Genomic DNA, 21,979 nt, shown 5'->3' on the forward strand with positions numbered 1-21,979 from the left:
GGGGCGCTGTGATTTCACGCTCTGTGAGTTTTTCACCTCCAGGGGGTGTTGTGACTCCACGCTCTGTGCGTTTTCCTCCTCCAGGGGGCGCTCTACGCTCTGTGCGTTTTCCTCCACCAGGGGGCGCTCTAGGCTCTGATGTTTCTTCTCCACCAGGGGACGCTGTGACTTCACGCTCTGTGAGTTTTACTCCTCCAGGGGGCGCTGTGACTTCACGCCCTGTGAGTTTTACTCTTCCAGGGGGCGCTGTGATTTCACGCTCTGTGAGTTTTTCACCTCCAGGGGGTGTTGTGACTCCACGCTCTGTGCGTTTTCCTCCTCCAGGGGGCGCTCTACGCTCTGTGCGTTTTCCTCCTCCAGGGGGCGCTCTACGCTCTGTGCGTTTTCCTCCACCAGGGGGCGCTCTAGGCTCAGTGTGTTTTCCTCCACCAGGGGGCGCTGTGACTTCACGCTCTGTGAGTTTTTCTCCCCCAGGGGGCGCTGTGACTTCACGCCCTGTGCGTTTTCTCTCCCAATTCATGTTTTCAGGTAACACGTTACTGGCCAGTTTGGAGAGTTGACAGGGATGCTTCATGTTATGAAGCATGTTGGTGGAAAATAATTTAAGACCCAGCTTGTTTAGGTGTGTTGCGTCTACAAAGAGATGTCTTCTGTCCCAAAAAAAATTGAAATTGTCAATAAAATTGAATGATTTTTGCAGGGGTGTTTCTCTTGTGCATTCCGTTGAGAGCCATTTGTTGAGTGCAAACAATCTGCTGAAACGCTCACTGCCTGTCATCGGGGGCAGTGGGCCACTAATCGTAATGTCAACATCAAGAATGCTAGACACAGTGCTCAGGTCTTGCAATAAGGCACTGAAATCCTGTTTTAGGATTTCAGATTCTCCTTTTTCCGCATCACGTGCACCGATGTGCAGTATCAGCGTTTTTACCACGGGATGAGCCAGAACAATCTTTTCAATTATTTCCCCTATAGTAGAGACTGTGTCTTTGGGAAAACATAAAACCTTTATCTTTTTGTTGCTTTTAAGATACTTTACAGCCTGATCGCCGACAATCAGAAATTCAGTAAATTCCTCTCCATTTGCTCGTCTTTCTGAGTGGCTCTTAGATCTTACCGTGCTCGGAGTGGCGTTGACACGGTTATCTGAAGGCCCACTATCAACAGGCAGCAGAGGGCTAAATCTATTTGACAACATAATTTCCCTTTGGGGAGGCGTGGATTTTGATTTACTTTTCACATTTTTCGGAGGGGTGGTTTTGGGTCGGGCTGGGAGCGTAGGCCAGCTGGTCTTATCAGGGCTCCGAGTCCTTCCACTTAACCGTCCTTTCATGTTATCTCTGTTCGTAATCACCGTGGAGATAGGGTTGATAACAGGCGGAGAATTACTCACAGTTTTACGTTCCTTTGGCCTTGCGCCGAGGGTACTCCAGCCGAATGTCTTATTCTCCGTGTGATTCTCTTTCCCATGTTTTACTCCCAAATTCACTCTTAAAAGGTGTAATTCCGTTTCCAGGAATGTAATCTTTTGAAGCAGCTTCTGAAAGTCCTCTGAAGAGATTGCTGGGACCATGGCTGGTTATTTGCCAAGTATCCAGAGCCAGTTAGCTATATGTAGCTAGCTAGTGCCACGTACCCATTCACTGGAGGTAACAAAAAGTGTATTTTGGAGTAGGCAAAAGCTTCTATCTAAAGAACAAAAACAGTCCCATCCGTTTACAAGTATCTAGGATCCACTTGTAGAGATAAAAAAAATAAAATAAAACATGGATATCTTTAGGAATGCAAGCATAGGCGAGAGCGGCGAAGCGAAGCGTCCTCACTGTCTGGTGATTAGTATCCCAATTTTGCAATAAAATAACATAAAGCAAGATGCATAATTACAGAGCTATCAAGTGATTCCCACTCCAAATTGGCATATTTTTTGTAGCAAAAAATATATTCAAATTCTTCCCATGTGCTTCACAAGAGCCAGCCAGTGTGTGGTGAATACTGAAGAGCACGTCATGTCAGGCCCATAGCCTCAAAGACAACATTTGGTTGAACTGACAGCACAGTTGAATTCCCATAATTAACCACATGAACCCTAGCATTTGAGGGCGAACATTTGGGCGAAAACAGCACATCCACAAGCTTACATGCTCACAACGTGTCGCAACGGGACACATTGTGAACTTGTAGACCGGCTATATCTATGTAATTTGGAGGGGAAAAAAGGAGCTGACCAAATACAGACCACAGGGGGACTTGGACACACATACTGTACACAAAAAGGCATTACCACGTTAACTACCGCCCGTTGGCACATACTGTATAAATTCAGTTATCACTATCAACAAATTGGCTTCAGTGAAACTCAAGTGTACAACAAAACAGCTCACTCATGTTGAACAAATACATTCATTGGCTTGTTTTCTTCTTCCTCGATTAAAGAAAGCGCGTCAATCGGGAAAACAAAAAAACAGGTTCTGTTTGATAGAACTTGTGGTCAAGCTACAGAAAAGTAAAATGAAGCTAGTAGGACTTCTCCCTTCTGAGAAGTCATGACTCATGAACCATTTTTGGGTTGCAGACCCGTGTTTAGTGTGGGTCGCAACTTAAATAATATACTGTTTTGTTTTTTGTTTTCTTTTAAGGAGAATATATATCCCACATTTTTTCCAAAAGATTTCTTATTTTTTATGGCACAAAACATTTTCAGATGGGGGTTGTGGAGTGGACCAGTGTTCTCTCTGGGGTGGGCTGGTTCATGGTGTTCACCTGGGCTAGAGGAGAGACCAGCGAGTGGAGTGGACCAGTGTTCTCTCTGGGGTGGGCTGGTTGATGGTGTTCACCTGGGCTAGAGGAGAGACCAGCGAGTGGAGTGGACCAGTGTTCTCTCTGGGGTGGGCTGGTTGATGGTGTTCACCTGGGCTAGAGGAGAGACCAGCGAGTGGAGTGGACCAGTGTTCTCTCTGGGGTGGGTTGGTTGATGGTGTTCACCTGGGCTAGAGGAGAGACCAGCGAGTGGAGTGGACCAGTGTTCTCTCTGGGGTGGGCTGGTTGATGGTGTTCACCTGGGCTAGAGGAGAGACCAGCGAGTGGAGTGGACCAGTGTTCTCTCTGGGGTGGGTTGGTTCATGGTGTTCACCTGGGCTAGAGGAGAGACCAGCGAGTGGAGTGGACCAGTGTTCTCTCTGGGGTGGGCTGGTTCATGGTGTTCACCTGGGCTAGAGGAGAGACCAGTGGACCAATAAGACTCTTATTACGTTTTTTACTCTTACTCTATTACTCTTAGTAGGCTACCTTTCTGGTACTATCTCACCAGCCCAGGGTCCAGTTTGTGTAAAGCAAACTTAATGCTCATGGTCACACGCTATAAAACCATTATAGTTAGAGCTGTTAGTTTGACTCCACAGATTTATACTGGGACCATAGCAACATTGTGAGCTTGTAGATCGGCCATTTTGCCTCTTTCTTTTATTATTTAAACAATTTTGGCCAATGTTCGACCAATTTGTATTTGATTTGATTACTTTTGATAAAGCAATGGTCTTATTTCTTTCTTTCTTTCTTTCTTTCAGGTATTAAAAATCCAACAAAGTCCAAGCATTTTCACTTCACGGTCATCTGGGGACCATCCCAAAATCATGTGGGGACCACCCTGGGGGTCCCGACCCACAGGTTGAGAACCACTGCAGTAGGAGAATGGAAGAGAGAAAGACATGGAGGAAAGATCAAAGGGTGGATGAGTGAAGGAATTTATTTAAACAGATATGGAGGAGTCTGGCTCCCCCCACTGGTAGTAAATAAAAACCACGCCAACTGTACACATTACTGAGCATTGTTATTGAGCGTATTAAGATTTTTCTTTTTTGTTTGAGTTGCAAATGATGTGGCATATACTGAAAGGCTTTACAAACACATGTCTCTGGTAGGGAGTGAAAGGAAACCGTAGCAGCAGTAGCAGGGATGGGACCTTGTATATAGTTTGGTGGTCCTAGTCCCCATGACATAATTGTTGGCAACAGGAGCATTTTGAAAAGCCAGAGGCCTGCACTGGCACAGCTCACTGTAAACAACAAGCCAAGTCCTTTTTAGTTTCACAGGTTTCAACTTTTTATCATTCACAGACAGTACATTTTGTCCTTGTCTTGTCGCCATTGTCATGTCTCTCGATTAACGATGGGAGGCAAGGCCCCCATGGCATTTCTTTCCTCATTCCTCCACTCAGTCCAAGGCCTAGAAGATAAAAAAAAGCCCTTTTTTTTCTTCAAATTATCGAAATCCGTCAGAGAGGCACAGCGTCCTTTGTCGCAGTCTCTTTGCCGTCTCTGGGGCTAAAGGTTGAGTCTGGGAGCCACCAGGGCAAACTCTCGCAGGATGTTGCGGGCCACCTCCACTTTGTTCTGGGCGATCATCAGTGCCCGCTTCACGTCCTCAAAGGAGTAGCCCTCGCCCATCAGCTTAGCAATTTTGGCGTCCACACTCACACTGGCCGACTCCATGCTGTGAGGTTTCCCCGGCCCGACGTCAGGGGGAATCTTCCTTGGCAGTGGCTTGGGCGGCCGGGCGGGCGCCTGCAAACACTCCATGGCTACCAGGGCAACAAACACATGTCATCAACCATCCAGGGAGATTCACACACAAAAAAAGATCATATTAACTTAAAAGAGAATTATATGCTAAGATAGCAGCCAACTCTACTTCATCTTTGAGATGTACTGTAGCCTAATAATAAGTCACTGCAGCAACCTGAATGCAAAAACATCTCAGAGCGAGGTGGGTGGTAGTCAGACAGTCTGACATCTCAGACTGTCTGATCAGGAAAATCGAACACTGAGAGGGACAAGACTAATATCCACGCAGTGATATATAAAGTGGTGTTCACTGTTACCTTGAGCGGTGGGTAAGTGGTCGACGTGTTCCAGGCAGGTCCTGGACAGACCTTTGCTGTTTTCCCCCGCCAGTCTTCTGAGTGGCGGCAGGGGGGCGGCGTTGTTCAGCATGTCAAACACAGTCTCTATGGGCAGAACACACAGCATGTCAAACACAGTCTCTATGGGCAGAACACACAGCATGTCAAACACAGTCTCTATGGGCAGAACACACAGCATGTCAAACAGTCTCTATGGGCAGGACACACAGCATGTCAAACACAGTCTCTATGGGCAGAACACACAGCATGTCAAACACAGTCTCTATGGGCAGAACACACAGCATGTCAAACACAGTCTCTATGGGCAGGACACACAGCATGTCAAACACAGTCTCTATGGGCAGGACACACAGCATGTCAAACACAGTCTCTATGGGCAGGACACACAGCATGTCAAACACAGTCTCTATGGGCAGGACACACAGCATGTCAAACACAGTCTCTATGGGCAGAACACACAGCATGTCAAACACAGTCTCTATGGGCAGGACACACAGCATGTCAAACACAGTCTCTATGGGCAGGACACACAGCATGTCAAACACAGTCTCTATGGGCAGAACACACAGCATGTCAAACACAGTCTCTATGGGCAGAACACACAGCATGTCAAACACAGTCTCTATGGGCAGGACACACAGCATGTCAAACACAGTCTCTATGGGCAGAACACACAGCATGTCAAACACAGTCTCTATGGGCAGAACACACAGCATGTCAAACACAGTCTCTATGGGCAGGACACACAGCATGTCAAACACAGTCTCTATGGGCAGGACACACAGCATGTCAAACACAGTCTCTATGGGCAGAACACACAGCATGTCAAACACAGTCTCTATGGGCAGAACACACAGCATGTCAAACACAGTCTCTATGGGCAGGACACAGCATGTCAAACACAGTCTCTATGGGCAGGACACACAGCATGTCAAACACAGTCTCTATGGGCAGGACACACAGCATGTCAAACACAGTCTCTATGGGCAGAACACACAGCATGTCAAACACAGTCTCTATGGGCAGGACACACAGCATGTCAAACACAGTCTCTATATGGGCAGAACACACAGCATGTCAAACACAGTCTCTATGGGCAGAACACACAGCATGTCAAACACAGTCTCTATGGGCAGAACACACAGCATGTCAAACACAGTCTCTATGGGCAGGACACACAGCATGTCAAACACAGTCTCTATGGGCAGGACACACAGCATGTCAAACACAGTCTCTATGGGCAGAACACACAGCATGTCAAACACAGTCTCTATGGGCAGGACACACAGCATGTCAAACACAGTCTCTATGGGCAGAACACACAGCATGTCAAACACAGTCTCTATGGGCAGGACACAGCATGTCAAACACAGTGTCTAAGGACAGGACACACAGCATGTCAAACACAGTCTCTATGGGCAGAACACACAGCATGTCAAACACAGTGTCTAAGGACAGGACACACAGCATGTCAAACACAGTGTCTAAGGGCAGGACACACAGGGCAGCATGTCTTAACAGTTTTTTTTGTTTAGCAGTGGTTCCCAAATGAGAGATTAGATGTTTGCTCAGGACCTAAACTAGTGAAAATAGCAGGTATACAAGGTATAGGCCTACTGCTATTTTTTAACATTTTAGAAAAATCGAGTGAGAACTACTGATTTAGAAGGTATTTGTAGAATCGGGCCTCAGGTCTCAAAGGTTTCATGCTACTTCACCTTCATAATAAACTCTAAAAAAACCCTAAAAATAAATGGTCTCTCCTGTATAATGCATGGTTTAACAGACTCACCGGGGGCCAACAGCACATGCTCGTGTCCAGAGGAGGGTCTGTGAGGTCGCAGGATGGCAGAGGAGGAGTTGGAGGAGGAGGACAGGTCTGTGAAGCTGTGTCGTACAGGCGGAGGCGGAGGTGGAGGCTGGGCCAGGAGCCGACCGTTGAACAGCTCCTCTACGGCTGCAACACATCCAAACACACGCCATATTGGGTTGTCTATACATTATTCCAGTTATATAAAACTGGAATAATGTATAGACTAAAACCTTTTTTGTCTTAGGTCACCCCTGTAAATAATGTTGTCATCCAAGGTACCACTGAATGGCATTACTGTTACTTTATAGCACCTTATGTCATATCACCGGTACGTAAATATGTAAATTCTTTCCCCAAAGATACAGTATGTCTCGAGGAAAACTGGAGAGAATATTTATTTCCAGACAGACTGAAAATAACTTTAACCACTTAAACCCCAGCATATAGGTTCTCCTTCGTGCCTGTAGCTATCCAGGCTCTAAATGCCGGTAGGAGGAGGAGGTAACTTGTCACCTGACTCACTTATTTATACAACTGTTCTGAAAATGTTATGCATTATAATGTTACACTGATACCTGAACTGCCATGCTGTTTTATTGTTATGTGTACTATGTGCCTTTTTACTGTGTTTTTGTGTTTCATGTTACCTGCTGTAAACCAAATTGCCCCACGGGGACAAACAAAGAAATGAACCTGAACCTGAACCTGAATTCCTATTCTGAGGGGAACATTCTCACAACGCAGGGCATTAAATTATATTTAAAAGTTAAATATGGAGATACAAGGTTTCTGCCCCACAGCAGCGGTATATTCAATGTAATTAATATTTCATGAGGATGTGACAGGCGCCGTTATATAAATTCTGAACCCTTTAATTGGGGGCACATACAATAATGTTATGCTGGGGGGAAAAGACAGGGACAGGAGAGGGCATTCTCATTAACACTAACGTGACGTCAAAAACATCATCTGTGTTTAGAATTGGAAAGTATTGACTTAGATCAAGAGTTATTAACATTTTAAGATTTTTCATCCCATCCATTAAAATAGAGGGGGACCACTTTGGATGACGTAAATGACATCGAATGTTGCCCAATGGACGCTCCCAGCCTGTAGAGCGGTGCCCTCGGTTATGAAATGATTAATGTTCCGTCTTTTGATTAATCTCTGTTTGGGGGCGCTGAGCGTAACTATTTTGATAGGACGGAGACCTGCCCGCGGGCCAGTGGGGCTCACTGCACATACAGCATATACGCCTGTCATAACGTGTTAGTAAATGCACCGGAAATTAATGTTCCTCCAGGGCAGGAAAAGGGGGTGCGAAGAAATACACATGTGCTTGTGGGAGTTGTGTGGAGTTGCATTGGAGGGGGGTTACCTTGCGGGGGCAGCAGAATGTCATAGTCGGAGGGGGTCCTGTTGGTGTAGAAGGAGGGGCAGGGGGCAGACACTAACGTCCTGACAGGCTCAAAATGGCCACCTGGGGGATAAAGAAGAGGTCAACCTAACGTACTCTTGTAGATTAATGGAGTGTGAGGTTCAGGGTTCAAGGTACTTTACTGTTACATCTTGTGCACAGGTACATAAAAGTAAATCTTATTATATCGTGCGGCTTTCTTCAGACGAATGATGTAGCAGCAGGGTTATGATAACAATAATAAGTAAAGCAAAAGAAAGTGCAAAACAAGGGCAAAAACATCACACTCATGTGAAATGCCTGTTATGTTTGTTTAAAGTGCTGTAAACTTGAACTATATTAAAATGTTTTTCAAAATAGTAAAAAATGACAAATGCGTTTAGGGATAAGGGGTAAGATAGGGCCCTGACTGCTACTCTATGTTTGTTAAAAGTGCTGTAAACAAACATGAATAGATCAGTGTATATACAATTTACATACAGTATAAGCTTAGCATATTATATACACCATCAGCATTATCAGTAGCTGCCACATTCCTCACTGCAGTGGTTCTCTAACGTTTTAGCCCGTGACCCAAAAGAGAAATGTGATCTCCCCACTCCAAGGACCCAAACTAGTGAAAATAGCAGATGTACAAGCTTGCACATAATGAAGCTTGTAGAACTGCTTATTTTCACGACTTCTTAAACATTTGTTCGTTAATTTATGGAATTAATGAAAAAAATCTTTGAATTTAGTTTTTAATTGTTTTTTGAAAATGTTTTTAAATAGTAATAGGCTAATAAAAAACAAAATGTTTGGGGGGAAAAACCCCATTTGGGAACCAGTGATATACACCGTCAATATTTATCAGTGAGTAGCTGCCACATACCTTACTGTATAGACTGTATAAACAACTTCACAGAGCCTTCTAACCTTACGTACCTAATATAAATATCTGCAATAGTCTACTCCAGCGATTACCCAACCTGTGGTCCGGGACCCTATAGTTGGCTGTGAGGGTATTGCAAGTGGGCCCCCAAATAATTGATAAAACAAATGACATGCTCTGAAAATGTAATGGACCCACAGCAGGTGACTGGGCCAGCAACACTCTCAACGTTTTCAAGAGGGCTCCTGATCCAGAAAGGTTTGGGACCCACCGCTCTGCTCTTTCAATTGGCAGTTGACACAGAATGTCAGGCCATAAAAAGGTTGAAACCCTCAAGCTCTCATCTCTCTGCAACTCTCACTATGCATGGATCATCAGGTCGGCAGCATAATGAACTCAGCAGCAGGGGTGTACTTATGCTCTCATCTGATCATTTGCACATTCATCAGTTTGGCTTTGGCTTGTTGCTTCTCTAATGGAGCCGACACTTACCGTGCTCGGGAGGCTTGTGGATTCTGTCCTCCACAGGCGGCTCAGGAGAGCCGTTCTCCACATGCCTACGAGGAGAAATGGGTCATCAATGTCTTTGCAAGCCACTGATATACAGTAATAGCTCTTAATTCCTATACACAATTCCCTGTGTCATGCTAGCGTCATGTCCAGGGGATGTACAATAACACTCCCTATTAACTTGTACATCATGGCTGGGGGATGTATTCGTACATCAAGCCGCCTCACGCTACAAAAACAGGAGATATGTCCTTGTCCTATGGGCCACATGGCTCCTCATATAGTCTCCCACACACTACTTGAAATGTTTTTGAAATCTTTAGAGAAATGACACCCATAATGACATGCCCAAAATAGGTACTCCAGGTTGAAAGTGGCTAAAATCGATGTGCGTTTCTTTTTTAAAATATATTTCTTTATTTAGGGAGAGGTACAAGGTTAGTTTTACATCGTTATTGTTATTATTATAATTGTTTTGCAACCCTTCCCCTTAGGTTGGACAGAATGACCAGAGAGTGGTCACGCTTGCCCAGCCTACCCTCCTGTTCACCCTCCCACCCTCCCAATGGGTCCTAGGGGAGGCAAAACATAAGAATTTAAATACATTTAAATACAACAAAATAAGGAAAACTAAATAGTAGAGTAAGTAAGATGAACAAAAAAGAGAAAAATAAATGAATAAAAAGAAACAAAAAGAAAAAATGACATAAACAGAGAATAAAACACAAACAATTACCAAATAGACATTTGCATACTTTGTGCGTTTCTTTCATGAATCCAGTGGAACCAAAGGTGTGTCGGTGTGGGATAGATCATGGAGGTTAACAGTGACTTGGTACAGGAACACTGCAGTATACAATACTATACAATACATGTATGTACAGTACCTGTTTGGAAGTGCAACAGAGATGCAGACGGGAGCTTGAGTCAGACACAAGCTGGAGGACGGCACCTGGTACTCATCTTCTGGCCTCTCTGATGACGCTCTCTGCCACTCTGCTGCCCCGGGACTGCTGAAAGGGTTGAGGGAGGCTCTGTGGGGGGGAATGAATGTATGACTCATGTACGAAATATTGAAGACTAATACTAAGGACTGCTTTCATTTAGTTTTTAGTGACTTTTGAAAATGCACAACACAGTTTTAGTTTTTGCAAAGCCTTGTTTTCATTGAATTTCAGTTAACTAAAATGTTATTATTAAAAACAATCTTCCCACTTTTCCCCAGTTTTTGTTATTTTGTTAGTTTTTGTTAACTACAATAATGTTGAGGGACATACAAGAGAAAGAATCTCATTTGTCCATCGAGCACAACAGATGCACAAATCATTGACATGTGGGGGCACCTAGTGGTGGATTAACAACTTCAAAATAATAGTGATATCTGGCTTTAATTTCTGCTCACCATCAGCAAAACCTACATGGAAGACCGCAGCCACCAGGCCAAACAATGTATTTTTAGATGGGTTGGTTTGTGGTCGTGTTTTTAGATGGGTTGGTTTGTGGTAGTGTTTTTAGATGGGTTGGTTTGTGGTAGTGTTTTTAGATGGGTTGGTTTGTGGTAGTGTTTTTAGATGGGTTCGTTTGTGGTAGTGTTTTTAGATGGGTTCGTTTGTGGTAGTGTTTTTAGATGGGTTGGTTTGTGGTAGTGTTTTTAGATGGGTTGGTTCGTGGTAGTGTTTTTAGATGGGTTGGTTTGTGGTAGTGTTTTTAGATGGGTTCGTTTGTGGTAGTGTTTTTAGATGGGTTGGTTTGTGGTAGTGTTTTTAAATGGGTTGGTTCGTGGTAGTGTTGGTTGGTTTGTGGTAGTGTTATTAAATGGGTTGGTTCGTGGTAGTGTTGGTTGGTTTGTGGTAGTGTTGGGAAGTCATGTGTCAGCTTCTTTCTGCTCAGAATTGACCACACTTTGCTGTCAACAGACTCCAACATGGTAAGAGGTGATAGTTTTGCACCATGAACCCAGACTAGACTGGCTGTGTCTTGTTCTGCACTATTTTACATTTGTGAAAACTCCAGTCTAAAGGCTAGTTCATATTATGTCACACAATAGGGACGATATTGACTTTTTTGCCACTTAGTGATGAAATGATGACTCACAGGAAGAAAAGACTTGCCAGGGAGCAAGTCCTTTCCTCAATAACTCAATAAATCCAACTGTTTGTGTTGGCTCTGTGTGTCTGTGAGCGAGCGCCCGTCTATAAAACCCATAGACACACTTAACATTGATTGCCATTGATCTACGGCAATGGCACTGAGGGTTTTATAAAAGAATGAGCTTTAATTGACATAGATCTCGGCCAATGGCGGTGAATCTGTTAACCACTTGCACTTTCACTTTCAAAGCCTTTCTTATATAGCAAAATAGCAGCTCTACAAGCGCACAAGCTTCTAGATTGGCTATTTCTGCTATTTTTTGTGGGACACAAACATGTATGGGGAAAAGGAAGGCACTGTTTTACAGCTCCCAGGTCATTTTATTTGTAGGTAGATCGAGACACAACGTTTGGACCCTGAGCGGGTCTTCGTCAGGTATGGGTACAACACAAACATGTATGACAATGAAGTATAGGGCCTTCATTTACAAAAAGTTTAAAAGTTTAAATACCGTCGATATGAGGCGTCTGCCCGGCGGCGGCGACATGCGTGCATGTGTATACGACATGTAGTATTTGTGCGGTGGGCAAGTGAAACTAAAAACCCACTGCACGGGATGACATACTGTAGTTTACTGTAAAACGGAGCTTCCCCTCAGCTCCAGCTTCATCAGAAGTGACAGCTTTATCCTTGCCCTCCACTTCGGCGCAGAGCAGAGAAATACCTAATTTAATTGTGCTGCTGCTAAAAGGCTATTACATGTTCAGCCATCGTTTTTCAAAGCAGTCTCTAACAGTGACTGTATGCCCTATGGCTAATACAACTTAGATACAGTAGAAGGCCTATACGTCTCTGAAAGCAAAGGATGAGTTTTAGCCAAAGACACAAAGAAAAGGTGGTATAATTGTGTCTTTGATTGTGGCAAGAAACAGATTAGTGCTTGTAAAAACTGACTGTTGTTGAAATCAATGTCGCCCTGTCATGTATGCAAAGTTTCATATGATTTGTGGTATTACTATTTATTTCACTTAATTTGGGTCTTTTGCATGTACAGTATATTATAATCTGTCGGGCACACACCTCATAATTCCATATCCTCCCCCTGTAAAATTAAACAAATGTATCAAAAACAGCAGATCTACAAGCTCGAAAGTCTGCTCTGCTTGTAGATCACAACAAAACAGTCAGTTTTAAGTGTGGGGTTTATAAATATTGAACCAATGAAAAGTATTAACAAGAGATTGTGACTAAATGATAACCACACTGGAACACAGTCTCTATTATTTTCTCCTCCAAGGAAGGATCCTAGAATAACTAATGTAGCTATACATCAAGTTGACCGGGAATTTATTGTATGCAACATACTGTAGATTGTAGAGGACTCACACAGGGTAAAATAGGGTGTATATTTGTCTGAAGTGTCTGTAGCGTGTCCAAACTGTTTTCAGAGGATTTCCAAGTAAAATGCTTCTTATCTTGCTCAATAAAAAGCCCACTTTGTGCGTGTATGCGTGTGTGTGTGTGTGTGTGTGTGTGTGTGTGTGTGTGTGTGTGTGTGTGTGTGTATGTGTGTGTGTGCGCGCGCGCGCGCGCGTGTGTGTGCGTGTAGGGTTGGGATCCTTTAGGATTGTAACGGTTTCCGATGCCTTAACAGTTCCCTTTAACCATTCCTATGTATTCCTATATTGTACCTCACTGGTTCTTATATTGAGGTACAGGAACCCTCTGGGTTACTCTAGGGGGTTCCAAATAGACCCTTAAAAAGGTCTGTAACTCTGAGAGTGTACAAAATGGAACCTCAGAGTTATGGTGGCCCTTGATATTAAACCGTCTGAGAAGACATTGTAATAGCAGACGTGAAGTGAAGTCCACATAGCAGCTCTGACAGTGTGATGAAACTTCTGGAAACGGTTCCAAATGTGATGGAACTGGATTCCGGTTCCTCCGGTTCTGATTCTCAACCCTATTGCTACGTTCACACAGGCAGACGCGAAAGATGCAAAGATACAAAGCTACACAGCGTAGCCTATATATTTCTAGCTTTGTATTTTTGTAGCTGAAGTGAAAACCAGCTCAATTTTCTTGCAGCTTTTGCAGCAGTTACAAACACCGTATGTATCTTTGTATCTTCATGACGCTGGCTTCCATTGAAAATGTATGGTAGACTGTATCTTTGCATCTGCCCATGTGTGTGTGTGTGTGTGTGTGTGTGTGTGTGTGTGTGTGTGTGTGTGTGTGTGTGTGTGTGTGTGTGTGTGTGTGTGTGTGTGTGTGTGCGCGTGCGTGTGTGTGTGTGCGTGTGTGTGTGTGTGTGTGTGCTACTCACTTGTGACTACTGACAGCAGCAGGCTGAGGTAGAGAGTGCCGTGAAGGAAGGATATCGTACTCATCGCCGACCTGACCATTGGAGAAAGGCTACACACACACGTACGCACACGCACACACGCACACACACACACACACACACACACACACACACACACACACACACACACACACACACACACACACACACATTTATATTAATGGAAATGTCAGTTCTATATAGAGCTGAAAGAAATGTATAATTTACAGGTATAAAAAAAGATTGTTTGATAAAAATGTGTTCGTTTATATAATCAACTAAATCGATTAGTTTGATTTGCACCCAACTTCGATAAACTACGTTCACGGTGTTTCTATGAGCTGCTGATAATCCCAAGGCTTAGCGCTCTGAAATCTCTGCTAAATTAGCAGCCTTCCACACCGCCATGAACGAGTGCATGGGCCATCCATGTTCACCCTGGAGAGAGCGACAAGCAGACATTTTCATTTTTTTCATCATGGAGATTAGCATTAATTCTATGCCAAAAAGAATCCCCATTTACAGAGCAGGCGTAGGCAGCGTATACAGCCACAGCCAGCATCGTCAGGATGTGGCAGACCTTGTTGAGGTAAGTTATCAGTTGGCTCCTGCATGTTGATGTTGCTCTGAACATTCCCTAAAAGATCTCTGCACAGAAAAGGAAATCAACTTTTTTTGCTTTGGCATGCAGGAAATCTCAGGTGGGCTGGCTATTGTACAGTACGTGACGCTTTTTACCCCAAATATAGCTGCCGGTATATTTGCTTTATATAAAGTTTATTGGAAACAAATCTTTACTTGCTTTGGTGAACGCATGTAAATCCAGGATTGAATGTTGTAAGTCCTTTAGAAAATGTGTTCCCAAATAAGCGTTCGCTTTTGGGGATTATTTTCAGCAGTAACTGCAGCCTGCTTTTGAACAGAATGAAGTGCTTTGGAAGATAACCATGCATATCGTCAGTGAAAACCTCTTTTCACAATATTTTATACTACAGTGTCACACCAAATTAGCAAAAATAGTCGAGCTTTATTCATAGTATTTTTTTATTTGAATCCTGAAAGGTAACGGTTTATATATATATATATATATATATATATATATATATATATATATATATATATTATTAATCCATATCCTTTTTAGCTTTTAAAGACCATATTTGATCTGGCAGAGTGTGCGTGGGGGCGTTATTATGACAGGATTCCCTTGTTCAGAGTGTCCCCGAATCAAAATCAGATAAGTTCAGACAGTTTGTGGAAACCTTGTGTCACGTATCACAGTCATAGTCATGTCATCACCTCCTTATGGTAACACATATGTCTTTGTTATAAATTGCCGTCGCTCTGCAAAATCATCACCGTTTCTCTGATTTGAAATGGCTTTTAATAGAAAGTATTTCTGAGGACAGTCAGTGCAAAAAGAAAACATTTCCAGGAAGCTGGGGTAAATTTTTTAACCTCTCTTTCTCACCAAGTTCCAAGTGTCCATTTAGAAAGAGTTTCCAAAGTAGTTTTTTCCAAAGTGGTGGTTTTCTCTCCTTTTGTGAGACTTCACATGGTACAACACGTTGTACACATGGTACAACACGTTGTACACATGGTACAACCATGTTTCAGCTCACATATCTGTGTACTTTAGATCTATAACTTTGAGAGTGAACAAATGGAACTATTGTGGTCCTTGAAATTAAAAGATGTCTGTTCTCAAACTTTGTAAGCACTGTTCAAGACCTACTTCTTCACTTTTGGTTTTAGTTGAGTTTTTAAAATCTCTGTGTTGTTATTCATGTACACACTTGTTCTGCCTGCTTTGGTGTTTTTGTTATTTTCTATTATTTTAATGTTCTTTTAAAAAAAAATGCTTTTATTTTGATGCTATGTTATGTTTTTTGCTTCTGGCCCTGTTGCCGTGTGTTTGCTCAAAATAAACAAGTTAATAAGAAACTACTCAAGAGAGTGCGGATATTGCTTTCTCTATCTTCAAGAATCTGCACCCAGCTATTGCTGATTAATGCTGCAGATTCCCCCTGAGTAGAGCGTGCCTTCTCCTAGCGGTTTTTGATCCAGTGGGAGAGTTGTCCTCATGTTCTTTTGCTTTTCTCTCTTTTGTATTGCTCTGTAAAGCACTTTGCGCTGCATTCATGTCATGGAAGGTGCTATATATGTATTTTTAGGGCTGGGACTTTTTTACTATTTTTACGCTACTTAACCAAGCACAACAGATAAACAAGTGCAGGTAGTCTATATGAATACTCAAATGTGCTTTACGTGGGGGGCATGAGAAAACAAATAAAAACGACTTCATTAGGGGGGAAAACACCAAGATGAAGGAATAAAATCAATCAAAGCAGTGGAATGAGCTATGTGGGGAGTTTGGGGGAGAAATCAATGCATTCCACAGGGCAATTCCAGAACAGTGGAAAACATATCACTGTAGATTTATCAATACCAACAGTTTAGTTAATAGGCCATAACCGTTTTATCTGGTCGAGTGTGTGTTTGTGTGTCGTTTGAGCCTCCGGTTGTTGAAGCAGCTAGCATGGAAGCTAACGTTGGTGTAGCCCCATATGGAACCTTTCCCTTCGCTATTGCACACAACCGTGCTGTTATCCACACTTCCATACAATAGCTTTTAAATCTAAATGTCCCATTTACTTGGCAAAAGCGATATAAGCGTCTTCTTCATTCATTGATTCCTTTGGGTGAATGGTGGCTTGGTGTCGTTAATAACTGTGTATGTATCTGTAACTTTGTATGCTTTATTGTAAAATCATTAAAAAAACTTTGATGACAAAAAAGAACTTACTTTGGAGCCGTCTGTGCCGTCCACCCTAGGCTGGAACCTCCCGGCCGCCCCCGAGGGACAACTGAGGGGTCTGCTGCCGCCGTTGAGGTGACAGGAGGCTGACGACGGCGGCGGTGGAGCCAGCTGGGCGTCGGCCGAGGAGGGGCCGTCCTTGGGGCACCCCCACACGTCGGCCGGCGCCACCTGGGGGGGGTCCGGCGTCACGGCGGCAGCGGACGACACGCAGGAGGAAGAGGAGGAGGAGGAAGAGGAGCTGGGCAGCCAGGAGTGGCGCGTCTCTGGGGGGATGGGAGGGGGTCGCTCTGGGGGAGGCGGGGGCGGCGGGTCCCTCTGGGGGGGCGGGGGCGCGGGGAGGGGCTTGTCCTGCTTCCTGGACATGCCTGGTGACGACTGCGAGAGGAAAGGGGGGTGAGAAATCCAATTAGCGGGACATTTGAACCAATAACTTTTGAGAAGCAAGATTTTTATTTGTATTTTCGAGGTCCTATATGTTCGGCTTTGAGGGTTCGTGTAAACACAAACATTGAAGACAAAGTGAATTCCCAGAGACAGTTTGAGGGTTTGTATAAACACAAACATGTGTAAAACTCTGAAATAACCCTGTGATAGAAGTCAAATATCGGCCATCGCCAACTCCCATCCTGTTTGATGAGTGGCTGTAATAGGGACATTCTGAAAAATAAGCAGTTTCATAATGATGACCAGAATCCAAGAGAAACTATATGATTGATGACGAAAACCTTTTTACGCTCTACCCCAGGATTCGAACCCGGGTCTCCCCGACTGAGGGGCCACATTTCTACCAGTCTCTACCAAGATGGAATCCCCGCTTGGTCAGGGAGACATGGCGCTTGAATCAATACTACTTGTCAACCAGTACTGTAGGTGTCTTACCCAAGAACAGGGTGTACATTTCTAAGTGGCTGCAGATGTGCTAGTCATATTGTATTAACATACTCTAACCCCACAGATTGCTTCTATTCTTTGAAATAAGTTCTAGGGAGGCCGCAGCTTAAAACATCTTTGAAAGTACTATCATTCATCATCACATTCTGGCGCCAACGCAGCGGGGCTGATGTGTCGAGGGGGGGCACTGACCTTAGGGGAGGCCGTGGGGCTGGCCGACGGGGAGCGAATCACACCCTTCTGGATGAGGTCAAGGCGCGGGGGCACGGGGGGCAGGCTGAGGTGCTGAATGCAGAGGCCGGGGTCTCCCCCGATGTGGGCTTTCCTCCGCTGAGTCACAGGGGAGGAGCTCGGAGACACGATGGGGGAGTTCTGGCGCTCGGCACATTGCTGGGAGGACAGAGGGAAAACAATAAGGGGACGCATGTCACCACAAGCTCTTTAACACCCCCTAGTGGCAGATAGACGGCGGGGGAAAGAATCAGTTCAACTGAGAGAAGATGGTGCCAAACAGTACTTTGGCATTCATCTCTAGTCTAGTTCACTCTCGCTGGGGACTTCGCACTAAAGCGCTATTTTAGACCCTCTATGATGAAAGCATTCAAATCAGAGTGTGGCTGAATAGATTTCTCATACATTAAAAAAGCAGCGCTGAATTAATGAATTACAAGTAAAAAGACACGTAGGCTTTTCCAGCAAATGCTTCTGAAAACAAAATCATGAAGGCAGTATCTCCCAGTACTTCCGAACCCTGTAGGGTTGAGTGGGTGAAAGTGGCACAGTTTAACAACTTGCCAATTTCTCTGGTAAGAATCGCCTCCAAAGAGCTCTCTGCATTTAGTTTGGGAAATGTTCCAGTGCTAGCGGCACAAAGTGGGAGCACTCAGAAAGCTCTCCAAGGTCATACTTTGTTTTACATCACAAGACAATCATGGCAATCATGCGCTGTTGGAAAAAAATTTAAGGTAAAAGGACAGAGCAATGGATTTTAACCCATTCTGACCTGAGATCAGATTCATACGAGGTTTCCACTGGACACACACTTGTCTGATTAACCCATTCTGACCTGAGATCAGATTCTAAAAATGTCAGTCGCTCTTCGATTTTTCTAAAATAGCAGACCTACAAGCTCGTAGCGCGCCACTCGGTGGCGCGCTATGAGCTTGTAGGTCTGCTATTTTTCAATAGCTAAAGCATAACATGATGCTAACACCAAAATGGGTGCCCGGTCAGAATGGGTTAAGTGGGCGCTTCTTGGCAAAAGGAAAAGCGTGTCAGTGACAGCCGTTGTTTTCACATTAAGTCCCATCACTGGAACCGAGGTTTAACATAATCTTACCATGTATTAAATTCACTTTATGCACTGTGAAATACAGGGTCCATGCATCCGTGTCATTTCTTTGCTTTAAACAGAGGCTTGTCTCACTTTTAAGATTTTAAACAGACTTGCACCTCCACCACTGAAACAGTTCATAGATTGAAGGGACAGTGGTGACAGAGCAAGCAACAAGGGCAACTACCAGAGGGGACTGTGAAATACCAACCAGATGTACTGTAGTGTGTTTGGTAAAACAGTCTTCTCTGTTAGAGCCTCCCAACAGTCTCCCTACAGAAGTAAGAGAGACCTCCAACTATTTGACCTTCAAATTCAACCTTAAGAGGTGGCTAAAAACAAATCAAGTTTGCAATCATGAGTAATTATCAGCTCACTGGTGTCATTTCTCACATCACTTTTAGCCTGCTCAGGGACCACAGATGAAAATATCTACTGTTGATAAATGTGCATTGTCCCCGTCAACAAAAACTGGAGCCAAGGAAAATGTGCCAACCACAGCACTAGGGTGGCACTGCATGGCTATACCTTCCTGATGTTGGCGAGTCCGTTCATGACCAGGCAGTCCTCCTTGTCCTCGTCGTCGTCCATGAGGTCCATCATGGGGCAGCTGAACTGGTCCAGGAAGAAGCACTTGGCGCCCTCGTTGCGCGGGTCGAAGGGGTCCACAATGATGGGCTCCGTCCCTTTGATCTCACAGCGGCAGAACGGGCAGCCCTGGCCGTCCGACTCCTGGAACGCACGTCACCAAGGAGAGAGAGACAGCTTTTAGCTCAACACGGATTTACACACACACACACACACACACACACACACACACACACACACACACACACACACACACGGATAGGCGCCAGTGATATTTATAAGCTATGGACATTTATAAACATAATAATCTGGTGAACGTGAGTTGTTTTTTTCAGGGAACACGAGGAAGCACTTTGGCCACATGGCCTGTTACAGACAGCCCCCGAGCACATGTGTTTCTATTCAAGGTGACGCTACGCGCCTTTAGAACCCCCCCCCCCCACACACACACACACATTCATGAAAGAGCTCAAAGCAAAACCGATTGGACACATGCACGCATGCGTGCGTGCACACGCTCCGAGGAAAGCTATTCTGTAAATTTACAACTTTTGATGGGGCCATTTCCGTATTCCGCATGGCAGCCCCCGTCAAGCGGGGGGCCATAAATAAGATGAATAAAAGCGGTTTTGGTTTTCAGACCATCTCTCTCTCTCTCTTGACTCGGGGGCCCCCCGCCAAAAAATCAAAGGCAGACAATATTTACGGAGAACAAAGCTGCAATTGTGGCGGCCATATGGTTGGGGACTTGGCAAGGGCCGCATACCAACAGCATGTCTGTAACCTAATCCTAATTAGAGAGGCTGGAGATGGGAAGGAGTGGGAGGTTAAAAGGGAGGAGGTTGGAGCGGGGAGGAGGCGCCATGCAGCGGACACTTCACAAGCCCCGCTGTGCGTCAACATGAATGGCAGATTAAACCACGCAATTCTGTGCTTTGTCGTTCCATGGTGTCGTGTGGATGCAACACGCTGTGAGCTTGTACATCACGCTATTTTCACTCTTTTGAAAGAAAAAAAAGTGGTTAGAGCCATTATGTGACACAAATGCTTCACAAAAAGAGAGAAAACCACCGCTTTGGGCAACAAGTACTTTGGAAACTCTTTCTGCTGTAGATGGACACTTGGCACTTGGTTAAAGATTTTACCCCAGTGGAAATGTCTTTTCTTTTTTTTCGCAGCTGACTGTCCTCAGAAATACTTTCAAATCGGGGAAACGGTGATGATGATTTCGCAGAGCGACGGCATTTCATAACGAAGACGCCTGTTACTGTAACAAGGTGGTGACATTACTGGACAATGAAGCCAGCTTTCCAGAAACAGTGAACTTTTATTTTTAACCTCTGACTCTTCAGATTTAGCTTCGGGGAGAAGCTACGACACTCACACGAACAAGGGAACCCTCTCATAATAACGCCCCCACACACACGCACCCTGCCGAGATCAAATACCATCTTTAAAATCTAAACAGGATGTGGAATTACATACATCACCCAGCCACACCACCAGCTGTTTCCCCGTGTGAGTGAGAGCTCCCTAACCAACGGCTGCCCAAAATAGCCCACCTTGAGCTTGCAGGTGGGCTATTTCCGGCGGACGTGTGATGCGTCGCCGTGCGACGGAGCATACGTTGGCCATAAAAGGTCTATCCCATGGTTGACTAACAGCAGAGCAGAAAGCAACAGTGAAGGGAACCACCGCTGATTCAAACCGACTGGTGCTGCACGTTAGTCACCCAGGAGGAGTTTGACTGCTTTGACTCACACATTCTTCACCGCTGAAACATGCACGTGTGTGCACGTTACACACACGTCATTGGTTGAAGTCATTAGGGCGCTCTCCCTCCCACGCCCGCACGCACACGCGCACACGCACACACACACGCACACGCACACGCACACACACACACACACACACACACACACACACACACACACACACACACACACACACACACACTATGATCCCCTGTGATCCCCTGGAGTAATGGAGGAGGGGTCTCACTTGGCTTTTCATAACAGGAAGTGTGACAAACAAACGCTGTTAATGTGGGTGCCGCTATAACGTGGCCTCGGACACTGTTTGTTTACAAAGCAGGAGCGCTGGAAAGAGTACGCTCATTCTCTGAACCAACACGTGTCTGCGTTCAGACATTTTCCAGGCAATATATATATGCAATGCGTAATATCTGTGTAATATGTCTGCCTCTTGGCCAATGAATACTTGCAAAAGTATCTCAATGTTTTTTTTTACTGGTTAAATAAAGTTTAAACCGCGTCTTTGTCGGGTGGAAACCTCACATGTCAAAAACTGTTACTTTTCAGGATGCAAATTCAAAAGTAGCAAAAATCTACAAGCTTGATGCTTTTGTGTATACTAAAGCCA

General features: G+C 44.6%; 1 protein-coding gene across 2 annotated transcripts in view; it reads right to left on the minus strand.

Annotated features, from left to right (window-relative positions):
• Positions 1 to 1,831: 1,831 nt before the first annotated feature.
• The window catches only part of cblb (Cbl proto-oncogene B, E3 ubiquitin protein ligase), a 73,441-nt gene continuing 53,293 nt past the window's right edge, over positions 1,832 to 21,979 (minus strand). For both annotated transcript variants that reach the window (XM_080779752.1, XM_080779753.1), the window contains exons 10-19: positions 19,538 to 19,741; positions 17,869 to 18,066; positions 16,771 to 17,160; positions 13,947 to 14,035; positions 10,417 to 10,563; positions 9,512 to 9,576; positions 8,110 to 8,211; positions 6,711 to 6,875; positions 4,877 to 5,002; positions 1,832 to 4,576 (exon numbers count right to left, since the gene is read on the minus strand). In XM_080779752.1, coding sequence (XP_080635878.1) covers positions 4,320 to 4,576; positions 4,877 to 5,002; positions 6,711 to 6,875; positions 8,110 to 8,211; positions 9,512 to 9,576; positions 10,417 to 10,563; positions 13,947 to 14,035; positions 16,771 to 17,160; positions 17,869 to 18,066; positions 19,538 to 19,741 — 1,743 coding nt within the window. In that variant the 3' untranslated portion in view covers positions 1,832 to 4,319. The remainder of the gene's footprint in view (positions 4,577 to 4,876; positions 5,003 to 6,710; positions 6,876 to 8,109; positions 8,212 to 9,511; positions 9,577 to 10,416; positions 10,564 to 13,946; positions 14,036 to 16,770; positions 17,161 to 17,868; positions 18,067 to 19,537; positions 19,742 to 21,979) is intronic.

Source organism: Protomyctophum bolini (assembly GCF_963924005.1).
Source record: "Protomyctophum bolini genome assembly, chromosome: 13".
NCBI lineage: Eukaryota > Metazoa > Chordata > Actinopteri > Myctophiformes > Myctophidae > Protomyctophum > Protomyctophum bolini.